Source organism: Sipha flava, unplaced genomic scaffold (assembly GCF_003268045.1).
Source record: "Sipha flava isolate LNK unplaced genomic scaffold, YSA_version1 176_pilon_pilon, whole genome shotgun sequence".
Classification (NCBI taxonomy): domain Eukaryota; kingdom Metazoa; phylum Arthropoda; class Insecta; order Hemiptera; family Aphididae; genus Sipha; species Sipha flava.
In genome coordinates, this window is record NW_020272062.1 from 1,763,782 (window position 1) to 1,787,346 (window position 23,565).

Sequence of the window (23,565 nt, forward strand, 5' to 3'; positions counted from 1 at the left end):
AATATATCGTACAGATTACTCATCCGATTCTTTATTCGCGCAAATAACGTAGGCCTCCCCCATAGGCGCCACCTGACTGATAATTAATGTGCTTGAACTCCGTGGCTTCGTCAAAATTTAGGTCAAAACTTTAAGACTATCAGTTATTTTCACTCAGCCGAAACGCATGTAAAGAAGCAACTTTAATTATTTTTCATTTATCGTTTCATAAACTGTACATTTTTATATTTTACATTATTTCATTAATTATAAGAGATATACAAATGTAAAATAACCTATCAATACAACGTTAGAAGGTGTCCATATTTATTTGTGTATTATATACAAACGTATGTATTATTCCGAGTAAAAATTACGACTAATCGTTCGGGTACGAATGCGAAATCGTATATTAAGATATTCCTTATAAGACGATCTAGCCGAAAAAAAAGAAAAACCGATGTTAATGAGGATTTCCAGATTTAATCTTCTTACGCATTTCCTGATCGTAATCTCTCTTCGTTTTTCCATATACCCGTTCTCATTGATCGGCCGTACTAACCTGTGTCATTTCGTATATCGTATAAAAATAATCATATAATTGAATAATTATATTAATCAATAATTTAATTTAAATTGGCGTAAAAAGCCAATTTTTTCGCGTAATTCATGTGCACTCATCCTGCATTTTTTCAAACCCTTCAAAATATAAGTTTGTAAGAAGAAAAATTATTGATAAAAAATCAGTTCACGAAAACGTCAATATCATGTACTCATTGTATTTATACGACTCGATGCTCTATAGGAGTATAATATGTGAACTTACACACATACATACGTTTCATACGAATATGAGTAGGTACGCGTAACGACATAAGAGGATTATTGTACGTACACGTGTGAGCCTTTTGTCTATTACACATAATGTCAAGTGTGTACGGAAAACGAGATGTCGAGAATATTACATATCTATATGTACCGGCAGCAAATAAATCATTTATTTACTGTCGACTAAACGCTCTCGAGGGTGCAAACTAAGTCACACAGGTAAATAATAATAATGTGTGCTTGGGCATAATCATACGATATACAAATGACACTACATTACTATGTATAATTTAACGTGGTACGAAAGATAAAACTATATATCGTTACAGTTATTGCACTATGATACAGTTGTTATTTTGTTTAACTTTTTTTCAATATAAAATCATTATACTTGGATCAAAAACAGAAATAAAATATAAATAAAAAAAATACCTACAGAAACGTTTAAAAATGTATAATAAAAATTAATTTTTATAAATTTTAGCCTGTAATAGTTACTTATAATAAATATTGACCTAGGATATTATGATCGAGGTCGTACATTTATGCTAAATATACCATATGAGCTAGAAATATAGAAGAACATAATATTAAGTATACCTTGTTTTTTTTCCGAAGCTTAACAATTAAAAATTATTAATATTAAAAGGATAAATATTTGTTGGAAGAACAATACCAGTCTATAAGGTGATAAACATCAACCGTTTAAAGTGTAGATTTATTGGTCATCTGGAAATTCAAATTATACTATCAGGCGAGAAACACAAGTTTTTTAAAAGAGTCGAATTAAGTTTAGATAGTTATTAGCAGTTTGTAAGCCCCCGGTTACAGTCATTGATAATGATCACTATTATAGAATGAATGCGAAAGAGCGGAGGATTAATTCATTGTAAACATATCAATAAGTATCAAATTTAATTTAATATCTATTTATATAATTATATTATTTATTACGTTATATTATATACTTATATATTATCATTATATTATTGAGTATATGGAGTAACATGGAAACTTAACACTTTATTTTTTACCAGCTATTGCATTGATTCGGGATTAGTAAATATTTTTAAAATTCTACAAAGCAGAGTCGATGTGATATAAGTTACAATGGCGATATTTGTACAATATTGACTTAAATTCCGTAATATAACGACCTAAATTAAATAAAGTGCAATCAGATAAAAAAAAAAATGTTTAAAAAAATATACATATATTTACTATATATATTTATTTATTTTACATTTCAATTTATTTTTAATTCAATACATAATTACTAAATGATTAATTCAAAAGCCTTATGATTATGAGTATTAATTACACCATCACTGCACTAACCAGCGTATAAAGACAAGGTAATAAGCTGCAGTAATCGGCTGAAAGAGTATGGCGTATAGATCATAGGTGTATGAACGGGGGAAGCAGGGTGGGCAGCTGTCCCTCCAGCAAATTGAATTTTTCTTCCATAGTTTTAATAACATATTATAACATAATTGTATAAAGAACATAATATGTAAACATTGCGAGTACCGTGTTCCATGCATGATGTTTTTGTGTAGTCTAGTTTCGTGCATTGCTCGCTCCGCAAGATATCGTAGTGTTAACGAATTTTTATAAATACACGGAAAGTACAATGGTTTATATCATAGACTAATTAGTTTATAGCTTATACTGGTTTAATTAGCGGTATTCCAGTCGAAACTACGCCAATATATAATATTATCAATTTATATGTTCGTTGTTCATTTGTGTTTTTAATTATGACAACGTGATTTTTTTTTAACATATAAAACCAAAACAATATTAATTTATAAAACATATAATATAATTGAATAATTAATATGGGATAGCACTTATGTATTTATATTGCCGTGTCTGTTGCTGGGTATCAGCGGTTTTATCAACATAACTATATATATAGTCTTCTTACGCTTATACTATAGATACGTCATTATTTAGATTTACCACAACATAACGAAAAGATAATTTAAATTCAGTGTATGACCTTTGTAAGAGGTTATATCGAAATTAAGCTACGTGTTGTCGCAAGTCGAGAGTTTTAAGCCGATGAATAGTTAGTAATCTGATTAAAAAGTTGGATAGACGCATAACTATAGCTTCCCGAAAAAAAAATAATAATTGGAATAATACATTACTGAGTCAGTGAAATTACAGGGAGTAATAGCATTTCAAGAGGAATTAAATTCAAGTTATAGGATTCCATAACAATCGATTAAACGGACGTTTTTATGAAGCTTTAAACAACGATCATATAATATTAAACCGGTCTACTATAATATTACGCTATTTGGTTGAAAATAAACGTTATAGTGCGTAAGAATTCGTTTTCGTATACAATCTATACCGAGTGAAATCGGTATCGAACCGTTTATAAGACATTAAAATGTTCAATTTTTATTTTTTTCAACTCGGTCAAGCTTACATCAATGTTTCACGTCCGGAGAACGTGACTGTTCAAACCACGGGTGTATTGTCTCTATGCACGGTCAATCCCTGTAACGAATGGCTTCGCTGAATACGCGATTAAGCCCGACATAAATATTACCAAACAATTTTGATGTTTATCTGTTTCGATGATTTTCCGCGGATCCCGGTGGCTAGCGTCAACCTGGGTTATGAATATCGTTTAAACGGCCGTACTCGACTACTACTGCTCTCGACACCGGTGCACCGTCGTCGTCGCGGGAGATACTTTTCTGAAATATCGCGTTGGAGACAATAAAGGAGGTTGATATGCTTGCACCTATAATAATTCTTAATTGTCCACTCGCTTTTTGCAGTGAAAACAACGACCCTTTTACTAATCGCTTCCATCGTCCATCACTACTGCTGCGCCGATCGCGTTTCTCTGTATTTCACATGATCATTTACACATTGGTATTATATGCATCGTTATACATGCACGCATATTATGCTTCACGTACTTAAATTGATGCAGCGTATCGCAATACGAAATCGTCGCTTTATGAATTACAAAGGCCCAGGAACGCGAAACCAATCATGAGTTATTACCGTTTGCAGGCCGTGCGCACTTTTCCTGCGACAAAATAATAATACACACTCACGAAGCTGTTGGAACATACATAAACATGTAAAATCATTTAAAATATTCCAGTTGCTCTGTATTCTGCTCTCCGGGATGACAACAATGCACGCGGTCGTCGTTAACAATACGCCAAAACGGTAATAGTAATACATCGCGAATTTACAGTTGGTAAACCACGGATTAATATTATATCGAGTTCATGAAAAATTCTGAAATCGGCCGGCCAACGCGACATTAATATAAATAGTATCCGAATAGTACCGGACGGGATGTTTGTTTGTAACACACACACATCGAAAACAACTCGTAGGCACCATAGTCTATGAACAACGTATCACTAAAACGTCATTTCGCGTCAATGCGGTGTTTAGATTTTTTACTCTAGGACAATGATATAGTAATAATATTAATCGCATTAATATAATATCATGAAATATCGGTTCATGTAATTTTTTTTGCGCGGATAATATTGCTCTTTCTATGACGTGAGACTCGATTTGAACGATTTTACGACAAACGCATTTTAATTACGGCATTTGTTTATTTGTATACATATTCGTTATGATCATGATAACTATACACATACTTTTTCCACTTATGGTCACTTAAAATAATCAATACCCGTTTCTGTGAAAATAACATATTCTCTGGGCCTATTTAAATCATATTTACCAATTATAATATTACCTCGCGCTGTTATTGTTTAACTTTTTAAATATAATAATATAGTACCCAAGCACGTTTGGTACATTAATCACATTCGTTCTTATTGTATTAATGTTATTACGTTGTTCATCTATATCACCTATATTTATTACTCAGGTTTAAAGATTAAAAATGAAATAATATTTTACATAGAACTAATAATTTATTAAAGCATGATAATACCATAACACCGTGAATTTATAGTTATGATCAGGAGGGGAGAAGTATAGTTGACGATTAATCGATATAGTATACAATAAATGCCTCTACATGATTAATTTTTAGATTATAACGAAAAATATGTACACTTAGTTTGGCACTAGTGGCCATCTCCGCCATGGATATCTACTAGCGATTTGAAAAAAAAAAACGGATGACATATTATAACAATCGTCATAATCTAAATTGCGGCTAAAAGTAGATTTTATTTTCAAAGACGTCGATTCCAGGCGCGCACGTGTACAACAAAAGATGCTTGTATATTTATTTTTTAAACATTTTTTCTTTTTTTTTTTTTTTACAGGAGCAGTAGGCGATGGCGGTGAATCGGCCGAGGACAAAGAGAAAAACGCAGAAGCCGAGAGGGAACGGTTGGAAGCGATCCGAGAAGCCGAGGAGAGACGTAAAGAGAAACATCGCAAGATGGAGGAAGAGAGGGAAAAAATGAGACAAGAAATCCGAGATAAGGTAAAATAATGATGTTAAACTTTAGTCTGGGGGGGAGGTGAAAAAGGTGGGTAGGGGACGCACGTCTCCGCTACGGGACCAGAGGGTAATATTGCAATAAAACTCTTCTCTTCTGACCCACGGTGGTGTGGTCGTAACCGTGCGCCGCTACTATATTACACGATGGTGATGTGGCAAACAGAATCCCGAAAATTTGACAGCGGTCCTTTATTTTGCTCCCCCTTTGTCTGTGACAACAACGATAAAAAGATAAATAATAATAATAACAATAATAACAATCACCGTGGAACCGAAAAAACCGATATCAGTTATCGGGTCAGACGGACCAAATTATAATAATGCACTCCATACACATATTGTTGAATCGGTCAATTCAGTTCTGGGTGATGACCCTCGAATACGTCCATAACCAAAGCAGAACGATTCGACCGTGGAATATAGTGTCGATTGTTGTGCTAACTGAACCAGTGTGGACGAAAATAAAAATAAAAATAAAAACCAAAGTTTTCGTTTACTGTGCAATTTCGTATGATTTACATGATATTTTCGGTAATACCCCGAGCTCTGACGTTCGCGCGTGACGGGCATAATTACATTATTTATGCAATTTAATGTTTTATTTAGTTAAACCACGAATATGGTCATAAAAATATTATAATATTTTTATTATCATATTCGTTGTGTAGATTGAGTGTTTTAGTAAAATTAAATCGTGATTTGAATTCAAAAGTTTAAGTGATAGTTCGTACGAACGAATATAATGTTAATTTACATGTCATTTCTTTGTTACCGTTTAACCATAACACCAATAAGAAACGATAAATCATTTTTTGATATGATATTATGACGTCTAGTACTTATTATAATTAAACATAATTGTTATTATACAAAATTGTTATTTAAATCTTTTATTATTTTATTTGTAATTCTTGCGTTTGTATGTCTAACACATTTTACCCTATAATTATACAAAACTAGTGGAAAGAAAAGTAGTCCGTCAAGAATTCGAGTTATCTAAATCCTTGAATCTATCTATAATATCATTTTATTTTTTTGGATCAATATTTTGTTTTTGTAATAACCATTAGTAGTTGGTTACACATAGTTGGTGACTATACAACCGAGCTTCTTTTGGGACTGTTTGTGCATTTGGATATTATTACTTTTGTACTAGAAGACAGTCATCTTCTAGAGCGACCCGCCTCAGTACAGTATTTTACTCGACGACCTTTGTTTATTTATTTATCGTCATCTCGTCTGTGATCCTCGTTTAAGTTCTTAATGCCGCATTTGACCCGGATACCACTCACGGTTCATCCACATGCCACAAGCATTTGGTAAAATAGCAACGTTTATTATATCGTTTTATGGGTTTCTGTGTATAAAATAATGTTTTAAAAATGTTTAGCCAAATAAGTTCAAATATTAAATACTTTTTGTCGACTTTTAGAATATATTTTATAAATTAAAAATCGTTTGATTAAATTCTGCAAAGTTGACGAAGACATTCGACATTTCGGATGGCAATATATTTAAAAATTTTACATCAATTCGATTAGGGCATAATAATGGTATTTTGTCCTCAGCACAGTCTAAACTTTTATCAAGTTCGACGAGAGAGTAGGCAAATGTGTTATTATTTCCAACTTTTTTAATCTATTCGTGCTGTCACTTATAGGTAAATTACATCCGTCATGTTTTTGAAGTTGTTCATTTTCTATTTCTTAAACTTTTCACCATAAACTTAAAACTATATATGTAGAAACACATTTAAATAGTATTGAACTATTTTATCGCTTTACGCGTTTTCAGAGAAAAAAACTAACTATAGTAAAAAACACGCCTCTATTGCATGAACAATTTGAAGCACTTTTTATTTTTATCTCTATGATTCAAATTATGTAACTTTACTTATATATATATATACTTCCAATATGTTTTATTAGTTTGGGAGGACTAAACCAAAATTCGTCTAAACCTTTACAACTTTTACAATAAAAAATGTTTAGGATATAGTAAAAATACGTTAATTGATTCAACTAAAGAAAATTTTAAGTTATTAGATATGTTACCATTCTGTTTATAAGCTAATATTTTTTGTCTACATAATTAAAAATTTTGAATCTTATCTGGATATGAAAAAGGTAATAGTTAAAAGAAAAAAATTAAAGCATTTGATGTGAGAATGGAATATTCTAATAAAGTGTTTGGTCAAAAATTCATAGACTATCTAGGTCCAAAAAACTTCAACTTAATGTCAGTAAATATAAAAAGGGAAATATTTTATACAGAAGAGAATTGTATAAATATAGGAATGAAAAAAAAAATTCAAATTTGTTTATTTTTAATACTTAAATAATAAGCAACTATATTTAACTGTTGTAATTTATTGTTATTAATAATTATTCAAATTGTATGTATTACTACTTTTATTATATTCTTTTTTTTTTATTTCATGTATTTTATTTATTCTTTATATTAATCTCAATATTATTCAATTCTTATCAGCTTTTTTTATTTATAATTAAATTGTTCATAATATGTTATATAACTCTCTACCACCACCACAAGCATTTGCTTAAAGGTGATAGATATTTTATTTAAATAAAGAAATATATATATTTTTATATATACTATACGATAAACCAATTAATTTCCAAAGTTTTAATTGCTTTCACCGGAAAGTTCACCAATGGCCGTTCCATGTTAGCATAATTATTTTTATTGTAATTATTACCAACTTTTTTCAGTATTGTCATCGTCAAGCCATCGGTTAAAATTTTAATATTGCATTAAGTCGAAACGTTAAATTTGAAAACATTTATCACTTTAACAGCTCCGTTGGGATATTGACAATTCCCGTTATAGCATGTGGCTAATATTGATAGAGTGTTTTTGATAGTTTGTTTGAGGTGACCAGAGTGGTTTTACAAACTTTTTTCCATTTTCCAAGCAGCATTCAAAGCGTTCTAAAAAAAAAAAAACTTTATTTTCAGAAAACCCTATTGTTTTATGACTATTTTTTTAACGATTACTTTTATTATTTATTATTAGACCAACGATTAATAGGCTTAGATGATGAATATCAGAAGTAGAACGTCGGTTAATTGTTACTTAAATAAGAAATAATATTATACCTACTGTCACATGTATTGATCAATTCTTTATCAGTAAGTTATAAGATTGTTTTTAACAGATTTCGTATCCCAATAACGTGTGTGTCACCGTTATAATAAATAATAATTTATTATTATTTCTAATAATGATTAGGTAAATATATATAATGAACAAATTTCGATTTGTTGAAAATAAAACGAGAGGTTATATACGGCTTTATACGCGTCGGTGGTTGCAGCGGCTGTGTGAGATCGTCGCATTACTACGTCGTTGGTCTGCAATTTTATAGCAAGTGGATAATAACGCGGTTTAATATTCTGCCCTCCGGCCATCATCCCCTAATATTCCGCAATATACGAAGAACATTTAGTTAAAACTTTACCTCGTATTTTTCGAACATTACTGCGTTTGTGACAGCGGACGGACTTCTTATTATCGCGCGCGCACATTAATATCTCCACGATGGTATAATAACGGTCGTAAGTACGGACGATAGTCGTCTTTTCAGCGATAATTTCTTCTAATTATCCTATTCCACCGTTTTTTTATTAATTTATTTTGATTATTACCTTTTTTTGTTTTTTTTTTTTTATGTCTACTACGAAAAACAACCATAATATGATATTATTATAAACAACGATTCGGAACATAATATTGATATGGTACCATAATCATAGTCGTTGTCTAAAAGTAACACATTCTTTTTAATTACGTCAACTCTATTAGTTAGTATATTATAAGTCGGAAGTTGCAATATGTGGTGTATATTGTAAAACAAATATATTTCTTCATAATATGTCAACGCTTTGTTTAAATTATATAAAAAAGGTTTAAAAATAATATTTGATACATATTGATATTTGTTTTGTTATTTAATTTACAATAAATCTTTATTTGCTTTTTATATTTTAGCTTTTTATATTTTTAGTATTATTTTATCTTTGAAATCATTTTTTCATAATTAATTTCGGTAAAGTTTTTTTCATCAATTCCACGAGTTTACTTTTAGTGTATTGCTTTTTTAATTTCGTACAATTCAAATCGCTGCTCTTACGCAATTAATGTATACAAATGTCCATACTTATTATTAGTAAAAAATAATAAAAAAATAAATTAAAATTGAAATTTATAAATAATTAATACTTGTAAATTAAAATATAAATAAATAAACAAATATTTTATATATAGAAATAAATAAATAAAAGCCTAGTCTGAAGTATTATTATATTTGTATAATACGACCGATTTCAAATTGAAAAATAATTATCAGGTGTATACAAAATTGATAAAATGGCGACTGAATATGAAAAAATAAATCGCTAAAGAAATTCCTACTAAGCTTTTATTTATTTATTTTAATATATAAACGATTTGTTTATTCATTCACATACTCGTATTATTATTTGTATTGTAATTTTTTCGCCTATTTAATTATTATCAGAGGAAAAAATCGCCTTTGTTTAAATTTAAAGTCAAAAGTTCTCGAAATTATTAAATACCAATGAAAATATATCTGACAATTTCCCTAAAAGTTTTTTTCATAAATACATTGTTCATTTTGTACAATTATTTTATTCCGAATTCATAATCATACACGTTGCGTATGTATACAAAATCTTTTAAATAATACGAGTATATTTGATGACCAGTACTCAAAGTTGACAACTGACAATAACGCTCACGTGGATTAATTTCGAAACCATGGGACACCTCGTAGATATCATTTATTTATATTGAACTCTTGGCAAAGCAAAATAAAACGTTAAAGCGACAGTACAACACGAAGTAACAACGTTTTAAATTTAAACAAACCACAGTTATACGAATAAAAGTAATATGATCAACGTTTGAAATGAATATCGCGTAGATACGATGAAAATGACACGTTATCGTAATCAACGTTTTTGTGTATGTTTCATATCTATTTTAAAATAATAAGTCGACTGTCAGCGGGGAAAAATATAAAAACAAAAAAGCAAAATGATGAAAAGCGGACTCTGCGGACGGTTAAATGTTTTCATTGTTAGTGAACATTGAACGTCATACGCATACACGAGTACGTACTCCGTAAAACTGCGTACAAATAAACACGCCAAAGAGCCTATAGAATAAGGGATTCTCGGCGCAAACACGCTCTCGACCGACTAAAGTATACAATACAACAAGTAAATAAACGCATGCATTACCGCGTACACCAAAGACTATACATGTACGTGTACACTGACATGATAACGTGAAAAAAAGATTGTTTTTCCGAATGCCGATTATATAAGAGTATGTGGTTTTGACAAGTATTGTTTTACTTAATCCACGCGTGCGCGTCGGTGCGTACTTGGCGAACATAATGCATCAGGTTCGCGGAACGTAAGAATATTTAACGCACCATCACGGAAATCCTTTTTCTATTGACGGACCCTGCCCGCGAAACAGACCGCGACTTTTCGGTAGCCGTGTGTAGGTGCACAAACTCGTCTGAAGTATACTATATTTGTATACATCGTGCACGCTTACACCGGTATACACGACGCACGTACACGTTTCTTCGTGTGCAGTGTTGCAGTAAATTATTATGATTAATATCATCAGTTGCGGCGTGCGAGTGCCCAGATGCCAATACGAAAACGCAGGTCTACGTTTTGGGTGAATGTTGTGTACATATCGTTACAACAATAACTGTGAGCATACGCATCCCGTAATGATACGGTGTCAAACCACCTCCGGACGGAGCGCACTGCAGTACACCTGTATACGGGGCTCGGCCGACGACGGCTGCGTGTCAATAAAGAAAATATTTAATCGTAATTTACACCCTCCTCAGCCACCTAACTCTCTTCAATCTATCACGGTGATTTTTTTCCAACACTTTTTTTTCTCCTGTATTTTTTTATACATGCCTGCACGTTTCGGGACTCGACTCGGCAGTGCGTCGTATTACACATAATTGTCATCGTACAATATATTAATCAGTAAGGGATAAACTTAACTCAAATGAAAAACGGTGGCCTATCCGCAAACGGTGAACACGGATAATTAAACAAATTACTTTTTATCCGTTCCGGAAGCAGGTGTAGCTGTTGGATAAATAATTGTATACGCATTCATAGGTTGCATTCCCGGACTTCCTGGGTAGAATAACGTTCTTTAAACGATATAATTTTAAACTTTGATCGTTCCGAATTTATACATGAGAGCGTTATTTCCATTTCGTTTGATATTTTTTTAATTACGGATATAGTTTTGAACTCGATTTTTCCTGCTGATATAAAAAAATTAATTCGTCAATACTAACGGTACGATCACAAACGAATAACACGTTTTAATATACCCAAAATTTTTTTTTCTGCATTATAAATATCATAAATTCATATTTTTTAATCGTATGTATTTATTAAAAGTACCTTTTACGCTTCATCCTCGGCTTAATATTGAAATGAGGTCATATATGAAATATATATATAATAACCCATTGGTACACGATGATGTGCAATTTTTATTTCGATTAATAATAAATAAAAATGTAAATCAGTTTAAGCGCTCCCACTAATATTTATTTTATTAATATTCAATAAAAATATATGTGCTTTCCTTTGAATTAATTTATAATACTCTACATATTTTTGATGTTGTACTAAAAAACAAAAAAAAATTAAAATAAGTACGTATATTTTATATATATATATATAAATTGCACTTAAACAATGATTTTTCATTACAACCTATGATCAGTAATTATATTTTTATTTAAAATTTGTCTATTGTGCACAATACTCTAAATATTTTTTTAATCATTTAACTAAAACCATCCTCGCTAAAAAAAAAAATAAAAAAATATTTTTTCATTTTTATATTTTATGTAAGTACTTTAGTACTTTGTTTAATAGAAATAATAAAAATTATATTATATCTCTATATGTATACTTAAACGGAATCTTAATCTGTAAATAAAAATAACAAACAATATATTTCAAAACATTTTTTTTTTATTATTTGAAATGAACAATCTTTTTACGAACATTAAAAACAAAGTAGTTTCTATAGTAAATAAAAAACATATTAATATAGACTATTTTATATAATAAAAATAAACTTTGATAACAATTATCTAATTTCATAATTTTGTTTTAAAATCATTATTCAAGCTAAGGAGGCTATTTTTTAAATTATCAAGTAGTGAAGTTGTATAAAAATACAATTTATCCGGGATTCGCTATTATTAAAAAATAATAGAACATTAAAGAAGCATTGACACCAAATGAAGTATATAGTTATTTGTATTCGCAGACGAATTCAAATTCTGATAAAAATATTTTTCTTACTATATCATATTGACATACCTTTATCCATTAACTAATGCGATAATTAAATTTGAATTCGACCGTTACCAAGCAATGTTTTTCATTGTATAAAACGACCATTTTAATTTGAGATACAAAAATTATTATTTTCTACCATAATTTACAAACGGTAGTTTGTTATCAACATTAAGAAAATTAAGGTTTTGCCACATCTATTGAAAAAGATTAAAATAACGTTTCTAATAAAACTATACTATACTGGACCCAATTATAAACAGTGAATCATCCTCGACATAATATCAGTACATAATAATATATTTATAAAATATCAAAACATAAATTAAAAGATATTTTATATTAATCAATATAAAATCAGTCGGTAGCCAGTAGTTTTCAATTAACCATCAATTAAATGATACTAAGTAGGTTTAAACAATTTTAATTATTATTTTTGTAATTATATTCTTATAAGAAACCATAAATGCGATGGAATTTAATGGGCTGATAAGCTAAGGAAGAAGAAGAAGAAGAAGAAGAAACCATACATTTTCTGGTTAAATTATATTTTCTTTGAGATTTTGAACGAAAGGAAATATATAATTGTTTTAAAATAGAAAGTATTTGGTTTAATTAAATGTGTATCCATTTAGGTATAGAATAAGTGATTTAAAGTTTACATGTAAACATATCGAATAATTGAAAATCTCATCTGCTTTAAAAAGTTCATTTTTCAAATTTCTATGTAGCTTAGAAAATGCTTGTAAATATCGAACGATAAAATGATGAAGTTGACAGTGTATCATTTGCCAACGAAATTGTTTTTGGTTATTTTTTTGAATTAAAAATAATCCCAGATACTTATTTCTACTGTATATATAAACTAAACTCTTGTAATTAATATATAATAATAGGAAAGATTTTATGATGATTAAAATTTTAATTGCTGTTTAGAAATTCTGAGAGTAATTGTTTACTGTTTATTTATTATTTGTAGGTCCATGATTTTCTTCTACCAATTTTCTCATTATAGATCCTTAGTCAAACGTTTGCGCATTGTTTTTCCTTGTTATAATACATTATTTTTGCTCAGTTCTTTTTGGATTTCTCTGTAAATTTTGTTGAGAATATAGAATCAATTAATTTATATCATAGACTTATGGTTCTACGTAAATTCTCATCAATCAAAAAAATTTTTCTAAAGTTGCATAGCAAACTTATTGTAATTTAATCTTATTATTACTTTTACGTAAATATTCAAAAACTCAATTGAACTTACTGTTAGATTTTGACAAATAGTATAATTTTAATAAAAATAATTAATACATTATTATCAAAAATAGTTGATTCGAAAACACAATATTTGTATGGTGTATGAAATGTACAAATATAATATAAATAATATATTTATTAATTACGAGTAATGTGATGAGTGGAACTCCGTTTTGTAAATGTTTTTTTATATATTGTTCAATAAATTAATCTCGTTTAGAATTAATTAAATTGAATGATGATTTTGTAGAGGATTACGATTATTTAAATAGATTTTTGGACGAATTTTATCAGAAAAAAATAATAACAAGAGTCGCTGGCGCGACACAAAATATATTTGACAACAAATGGGTGAAAAAAATTACCTGCCTTTTATAAAATTATGTTGGTTTGATAATAGTTAATTATTGATCTGAATCCCATAAACAGGCAGAACCAAGTAGTTATTGAAGTTGATGTCACGTATTCTCCTAAATAAAAGGTCGGTAACCCGCGGCCTGCGGGCCGCATGTAGCCCGCGAAGCCATTTTTTATAGCCATGTCCATTAGACATATCCATGTTAAAAATAACAATCTTTAACAATGGTGTTTTTCATTTCGGAGGGGACCCGGGCCCCCTCGGCCCTCCCTATAAATACGGCACTGGTTTAATCTATAAAATTGTTATTATTATTTAATCGGAGTCGAAAATAATGATGGCTGCACTACTCAGTCATTGGATAAATTAAATATACTTATATATATTTAAAAATTAAAATTTTAAATATATTTAATCTATTAGGCATAGTTACTTCGCGTTTGTAATAGTTTTATTTTACAAAATGTCGAAAACAAAGGTAAGCCATTATGTTTAATTTGTTAAAATTTTAAATTTTTCTTAAAAGCAATTTTTTCCAGTTACATTCGTATTTTTGACACTCATATTTCTATGTAAAATAATCAAATATAATAGTAATACAATTATTAGTATACATCATATGCAAACAATTTTTTTTAATGTGGCCCTTGATAAACATTGATAAACATTTGAAAAAAAAATATAGCCCGCGTGGTTCAAAAAGTTGCCGACCTCTGAAATGTCCTAAATGATCAGTTTTCGTGCTCACCGTGCGATTCGATTTAAACGATGTAATGAGTGTGCGAGGAAGCACAAACAGGATAATAGACCACGTCGATTATACGAGTACGTCACCATTCCTGTACCGACTGACTTTCAATGTTCGAAGTAAAAACGATAATAAGTGGGTACGTTTTAGATTATTGTTATATATTTTATAGACAGGTGGATAGACATATGGACAGGGTGGATTAACCGAGAGTTCGAAGGGAACACTAGGAATAGTGAAATCGGGGAAATCGACAACAATAACGATTGTTCCCAGCGATGTTCGGGAAGAAGGGCCTATTATGGGAATTGGTTGACGTCGAGATGCCCTTTGAGATATGATGTTTATTTTGGACGATTGGTGGTTTCCAGAGACATGCAGAAGCCGTATAATTCTTTCCGTGCTATATATATATACTTATATAAAACATGTTTCTTGTATATCATGTCAAGGCCTCTGTTAAAAGGATGAAACGCCAGTGCTGGTATGTACACAATAAATCAAATTACAAAACTCTACTCTCTCGTTTTACGATTAACCGGCACGGCGTTACGCGATTTCAACGAATCTTACGCGCGGATGCCTCTGGTAACAATGTTCACGACTATGATCTGATCACAAAAATTTACATAACCTCTGTGTAAACCGGAAATATAATTGGAATAATATCGATGACAAGTGTACTTATTAATGAGTTAACGAGAATGGGGACCGGCAGCCATTTGTTGAACTTTGAATGTTGCGTATGTTTAATTATGATGCTGTTACTATCGAGGGATACTGATTAGTTGAAAAGTTCTGCCGAGCCGAATTAAAATGTTATTTTCATTGTTTGCACGTTCGCGTGTTTGAGTGGGCTTCACACGCAACAACCGAAACGCAATAATATTCCCCGAGGCTGTTTTCAAGTCACTTCGTGTGTGTGTGCGTCATGTGATTAATGTTTCGGCGGAACGTCAAAAACTATATTCACGCGTGCGCGCGCAGTATAAATATTTAACCATTGCCTTTGTAGAAACATGTTCTTCCGTCCGGGATAATATGCATATATGTACGCACGCACGTACTTGGTTGTTACTTCGCGACCGTTGGGAATCGCGGATCATTGCTGTGAATACTTAATGATATCGAAATTAGACTTGGTGCACACGCCTAATACCAGTTAATTTTGGATCGTTACGCGAGACATAATTCTCCCTACCCAGTCCAACCGCACTTTATGCCCATTGTTTGAAGCAACTTTTCGTAGGTCGGACCCGGTACGTATAACGTACACTGTGCATAGGTATATACACGCGTCGCGCGCCGAAGTAATGGCCCTATGTGTTATCATAATCTCGGTCTCCGACACCTCGGGCATAGTATTGTACGGCCATTGTTTCCGCCATCGTAACCGTAGCGGTCGAAGTCGTCTTAAATACTAACAACGGCCGACATTTTTCAGTAAAGATAAACATCTGTGACAGGTGCAAGGAGAGGTGGGTACTTATTGTTACCCGAAGCAATTTCCAGACCGAATCCATTGCCTAAAACCAAACATTTTTTTACCCTTATACATACATATATTTCATTCTTGCTTTCTATTGTCCATCGTAACAAAAAGACGTTTAAAGATAAAAAATAGTCGTACCCGCTCGACTTACGTACATCCTCGGGCTATTAAGTACGTTTATATACAATTTTTTTACTCCTTGTAACAGATATCCGTGCCGTCTTAATAATTTAAAATGGTACTGTTTATGCTCACAGTTAGTACATGCATAAACGATTATTAGTGCGTGTAAGTGCAGTTATAATAATATCGAGGTAGACGATTGCAATAATCACGTAATGTCGTTGAACTTCAAACCACCATTTTTGTTCGAGCGGTATACATTACGTATACATTACGGATCACATCGGAATAAAAAAAAGAAAAAAAAAACCAAACGGCTAAACCGAATGGCAGTTATTCAGCTCCAACGTCTGTGTATGGTATTGTAGTATGATAATGATAAAAAAAAATAAAAATAATATTCTTATGTGTCTACCGTTAACGGCTATTCATCTATATTGGCGCGTTCTGATGGCAGTGGCCTGACTGGCGAACGAGAAAAATATCAGATTACCATGGACCGGAGTCAATAACGACGGAGAAGGACCACGAAAATATTATATAATATATATAAACGTACACGTTATGTGTACGTACACGCGCGTTCGAGGACTACAATATAACGCGAGCGAGTGTGTGTGTAACCGTCGATGGTCTTTGTATTTATACGGTATTTTATATTTATCAGTGCCATTTATCACGTTATTTCGGGCTTTTAGCGACCGGATAAAATGCTGCCGCCGCCTCCGCCGACTCCAAGATCTCCTTTGCAGTAGTACTGCCTACCGCGCTCCGCCCGCACCCGATACAACAGAATAATTTACCTAAAAGGTTTTTCGTTTCACTTTTCTTCGGTAAACAAGAAATGTATTACACGATCTGTGCAGTTGGCTCAATAGTTTTGGGTTGCGGGCGTGGGTGGCAGAAGGATTTACGGTACACATGCATGTGCGTGCGCGCGCTCTTCTTCTAATAATCAAATGACAATTTGCCGATCATCGCAGTAAAGGCCTTTAGTCAGTAGCACGACAAAATGTTCGTATAGTTTGCAACCAATTATAATAGGATTCCGCTTGTCGTGCATAGAATCGAGTGTCATAATCTCCGGATATATTTTGTATGTATCGTAATTTTAATGTTAAAATTGTAGCATTCGACTAGAACACTTTGAGACTATAAATTCTTAACACCCTAATCTAATAAAATAAACTATACAAATCAACTCGTTAAAAATCAAATGGAACTTTGTCTTTTTCTCCAACTGTATCGACTTATGTAGCAGATTCGGTCTACTGTAAATATTATTTGGAAAATACCCATTATATGTTCTACGATCTACTTGTTATATTTTTTAACTAAAATGTATATCGAATTTAAAAAAAGAAAGTCATAGGTTTTTGTGCAATGAAATTAGGTAAATGTATTGATTTATTCTTTTGTTGAACTATGCTCAATAATGCTGCAAATATTATACTTATATTTATTTCAACTCGTATACGTATATAATACGAGTATATTCTTTGTGTTTAAGTAAAACTCAGTCTGAATAGGTTAAACAAAATTACTTCAGTATGCTGAGTAGTTTAGTAGCTCGGTACTTACAACCATAAAACGTAATAATGCATAGTAAAAAGCATACGTACTTAAATTTATGTACCATACATCTATATGTTTTCGGTTTCTTTAAAAAAAAAAAAAATAATAATAATAATAATGACTACTCTTCTTACTAATTATTCGTAATATACAACTACTAATATCAGCTTCTTATCGAAAAAATTCGTAGACAAGTGTAAGAACTTTTCCCTAGTCTTGCCCTTTCAGTTAAATCGATTAGAAAATATTTCATAAATACTTAAAGTATATTATCGTGTAAATGTCTAGTTGAAATGCAATGATTCGCATTATGTGGGAATATGCTACAAAATTATTAGCCGTATATTTTAACCGTTCCATTCTCTGGAATGAATGGTCTAGCTCGACTTAGAGAATTTTAAGCGAAAACCGAAAACGGTGTAAAATAATGCGGCTCTCCATCTCTCTGATAAAAAGTGCATCCTTATAATATAATCACCGTCGAACTATACTGTATATTATGATGCGCGCGTCCTGTACGCGTACCGCGTTATAAATGATGTAAAGTTAATTTGCCCATCTTCCACGGATTAAATTTCAAGACGCGCGGAGGTGTGCGCCCTGAGGGGATTTGAAGATCGCTTCCTCAGATAATATACAGACATTAGCATAATATCATTTCCAAGACGCTAAAAGGTATATCAATTAAGACGATAGGATGTTTTTCAACCCCATAGCTTTAGTGACCCGGGATTGTATTACCTTGGCTTTTTTTCCAGTATTAGCAGACAATTTGACGTATGTTTTTTCGTCTCACCAATGTATTTACATATTTCACGTGCAAAATAATACAATTAACTGCGCACGCATGTGTTCCCGATGGCGTTGCTGTACGAAAGTCTTCTTTTTTTCTAGTGGACCAGATAATCTGTATGTACACTCTTGTCTACTGTTCCGAGTACAAATCTCGAAATGAAAAATTATTGTTTATTATTATTATTGTGTTTTTCATTTCACAAAAGACGAGAGTAGAATGCGTCGCCGCCGCCGCCGCCGTCGGTGATGATAATGGTACGCGGTACGAGTGTATGACACGCGTCAGTCAGCACAGGAACAATCTCTTCCGCCGCCGGTGCGGTACGTTGGATTTGCGATTCGATTTAGTCACGTACACCGCAATTTCTCGACTCCACTTTCCGTCGCAGTATTTGTAGATTAAATTCAAAATCAGAAGAATAACAAAGCAAAGTTAACTGCTTGCAGTGGTGTGGGGTATAAGGTAATGTGTATGTGCTTTGACAGTTCTCTTATGAAAAGCTACAGCAGATGCGTGGCGGCCATTTACGGAACAAATGGGGGAGAAAAATCTAAAGCCTTTAGTCGCCACTAAGGTATTTGACAGTCCACATGTATATTGATTCATCTCGCGAGTTTCGCGTTTCTACCGGAAATTGGATCGTTTAAGATGTCGTACGTACATGACAGCGCGTAAGAAGTCAACCGAAATAATTTAGAATACTCACACACACATACACACATATACATATATATATATATATATATATATAAATATACGCTGAATACGGCAGTGTATTGTGTGCCACTCGTTTGAAATGAAAATATGGTTTGGTTAGACCGAAAACACACGATCATCTTTGAATAGTAATTGTTCTTGCGGGTTTCTCTCATCGGCGCGCTGCGGTGTACATCGTTCTATAACAGAAAGTCGCATATATATAATGTCGACGCACTTCACCATTCAAAATATTTTCGCGACTGCAATCATCTTCCGCAGACATTTAGCATGCCGTTTTAAAGCCGATACGAAAAACAGTAAAACGTTTTGAAAACGGTCCCCCGCCCGACCGTGAAAACCTTTGTCTTGCGTTTCTGAATACCTATCACGGGAGTGGTGCTGGTATTTTCTTTCGAATAATGGGCTGAGAATGGATAAGAGCGGGCAGCAATGCGTAATGTAAACATTTCCGTACGTTGTTCCGGACGTATTCCGTTTTCACCGATATCTACTTATAGTTTTTTTCGAATGTTCCCTGTTACCGCTCACTGTTATGGTTTTGAGTAAGGTAAACATTATGATATAACACTGCTGTCGATTGCGTGTAGGTTTTTTTTTTTTTTTGTTTTGCTAGTAAACGTTTCGTGATCCGCACTTGCACTTGTCTGGAAACGCATGCTGCATGTTCTTCTCGACTCGGAAGCTCGAATACGTATTGATCGGATCACACGCACTTCGGATCCGATTAGTAAATTTTCTTGAATACACAGTGCGTGCGCTATTATGTTTGAATTTTCACCGGCAATCCGTTCACGAGCAGTTGGTTTGCGTGTGTAAACTACGTCGCATAAGTATACTTCCACGGTTAGGATATCGTAGGAATCCAAAATGAGCTGACCGCAAGCGCCCCCGTCCTATCCTGGTGCAGCACGCATGGCAAGACACGCGTATTGATCCTCTTTTGCGAACACACACACACACATAAATGCACACTGTACGCATATGCGACGAAATATGGATAAATTATTGTTATCAACGCTATTGCGAGTGAAATATATTATGTTTCGTATGTTTATTCGTTAGAAAATATGCACGTGCGTACGTATTATCTCATCGCTGCACGAACGACGTCGTCTTTTTCATGAGTTTCCGCTATATTAAAAAGCGTTTAATCAATTCTATCGCAAATATGACGTGTACGCATATTGTACTACGAAACGAATTATTCTCTTTCTGTTTTGCACTGACCGATAAAAAAATCAGAAAAAATATTCTCTCTCTAATATGAAACTCTGTCGATAGAAACGTTATTTTTTTTTCACGGAAACTTTTGTTTGAAAGTTCATGCAAAATAAACCGTGAAACCATCGCTTTACACTCACGTGACGTATTTTTCCGTATAATATTATTCAGGGGGGAGGGTGATGTATCAATATAAAAATGTTATCCAATAGAAAAATTTCAAACAGTCAAAGCTACGATAAAAGAACGTCACTAGGATGATAATATTATACACAAGAGCATATGTATTATAATAGTCTCTCTCGCGTAGAGAACTCCCGTAAACTTCGTTACCGACCGCTCGACACAACTTGATAGGTATTATAATATATGTATCGCACATAATGTACGTAGGTTTATATTACTACACACACGTAAACATAACTTCGTTACGTTATTGTTTTAGAACTTCATATACGTCTTTTCAGTAAGTTCTGATACGCGTATAATGTTTCACTATAAATAAATATTTAGATGTATATATATATATATATATATATATATATACATATATATCTTTTAAATATAAGTATAAATTATAAGTACCTACTCATACAACGCAGTGTATACGTTTTCGCAGATTTATCGTGTCCTCCGCATTATCTTCGCGGTCGTCGTAGTATGTACAGCGAATATTTTATTAAATGTATATATTTATAATATAATACTGTATGCAGCCACCGGTAAATACCTGTTATATGAAATCTTGTCTCTACGGATTGCAGCGTAGAATAAACTAGAAAATTACCGAGTCACATAATATCATAATAATATCACAAGATTTAGCATATTCTTTATGATAATATTATCTGGTATCAACACGTTATCGGGGAGGGATGAAATCCCTATGTTAATATATAGTTTCGGCGAAAACGTTTTGTAATAATAATATACGCATAAAATATGTGACGTAAACGCTTTTCCGTATTTCTTTTCGGGATATTCTCGGAAAAAATAATTTGAGAAACAAGATCGTGTATATAATAGAATACATAGTCTTTTTTTCACAAACAACACTCATCAAATGCAGGAAATTATTGTTAATATCGCCTACTCAGGATAATTGATCGTTTAAATCAGCAATTATCTTTTCATTCGACGTACGATGTCCGTTTGCATGTGTGCGATTCGAGTGTAGATAAGTTTTTTAAATTATACTATCAAATTGGTTTGTAAAAATCAACAGCCAAGCGATTGCCTCCTTAAAAATGTGATGTCTTATCTTTCGAATCGACAGAAAGGCTTTGAGTATACGCGAATTACTTTTCGGTTTGTTTATAATTTTACCGAGGGCGTGGTATTGACTTTGAGGACATTTTATATTTTTAAGTCACACGTCTTGTATATGTCATTCGATTTAGGTTTGTAATTTTTATTTTATCAGCTAAAATAAATGTATAATATTATATAAATACGAAACGCCATAACGAAATCCTTAAATAATATGAAAAAATAAATAATAATCTTAATAATACAAATCTTCTTCTTCATCTTCTTCTTCCGTTTTTTCTTCTCATTTTCTTTTACTTTTAATAATAATAAAAATAATAATAATGTCAACAAATAAAATAAGAATTTGAATTACAGTATAAATATATTTTACATGATGCCCTCCAATGTTTTCTCGTTGAAAATGCCTCTGTTGATAGTAATTTTTATCTATCGGAAAAGCCTGCTGGTCTACCCTGTATTACTCATAAAATGGCACACGGTCTTTAGAAAACGAATCGCTTTCATATTGAAAACAAAACAAATTATGTAAATGGGACAAAAAACTCAAGGGTAAGGATATCGTTTTTTTGTTTCACAAATGTAAATAATGAGCTATAATTTTTTTCTCGTATGCCGTTATATTATGTTACGTACATTTGTGTACATATAGATACGACCAGAAAAGCATAAAACGTGGGCATAAATCGCATATCGGACTCGCACTGTTTTCTCGCGAAGTTAGAAAAATAATATATATATATTATTCGTACCATACCAGAGAGAGAGAGAAAAAGAGAGAGATGGCGAAAAATAGAGAGACAGAGAGATGAAAAATACGTAAGAGTCAGGAATAAAAGAAAGGAGGCCGACGTGCTCCGGGACACGTGTAGAAAAAAGTGTTGGGCGACGGGGATTACAGGGAAGAATAGCGCAATGCCGATGGGAAATTGAGCGGAGTTATATACGTATGTAATGGCGGGTAAGAATCGTTTGTTCGGCAAGTTTACTTTTTGGATTCGGTCCCCGGGCAAGGGCTATTTGACATTTTTATATCCTACTCTAAAAATGATTTACGATATGGAATGCTTGAGCAAGTTCCTCCGCCACACCTGGCCCGCCATTTCCTGTTTTAGTATATAATAAATATCCAATCAGAGATCGATAATATCCTTTAAGCTGAACTTAAACACGTCTAGGGCGAGCGCGTGTCTTTCCCGCGAATACAACCCGTACTTGTGTTTTATGGGTACGAGAAATGACGACAATCATATACGTATGACGCGCGTTTATGCAGCAACGGTAATAAAATTATTTTTATCGAAACGCAAATTTAA

General features: G+C 32.3%; 1 protein-coding gene across 5 annotated transcripts in view; it reads left to right on the forward strand.

The window, feature by feature from the left end:
• LOC112680301 (complexin) overlaps positions 1-23,565 on the forward strand; it is a 239,369-nt gene that overhangs the window by 199,523 nt on the left and 16,281 nt on the right. For all 5 annotated transcript variants that reach the window (XM_025550352.1, XM_025550351.1, XM_025550356.1 and 2 more), the window contains one exon: positions 5,103-5,266. In XM_025550352.1, coding sequence (XP_025406137.1) covers positions 5,103-5,266 — 164 coding nt within the window. The remainder of the gene's footprint in view (positions 1-5,102; positions 5,267-23,565) is intronic.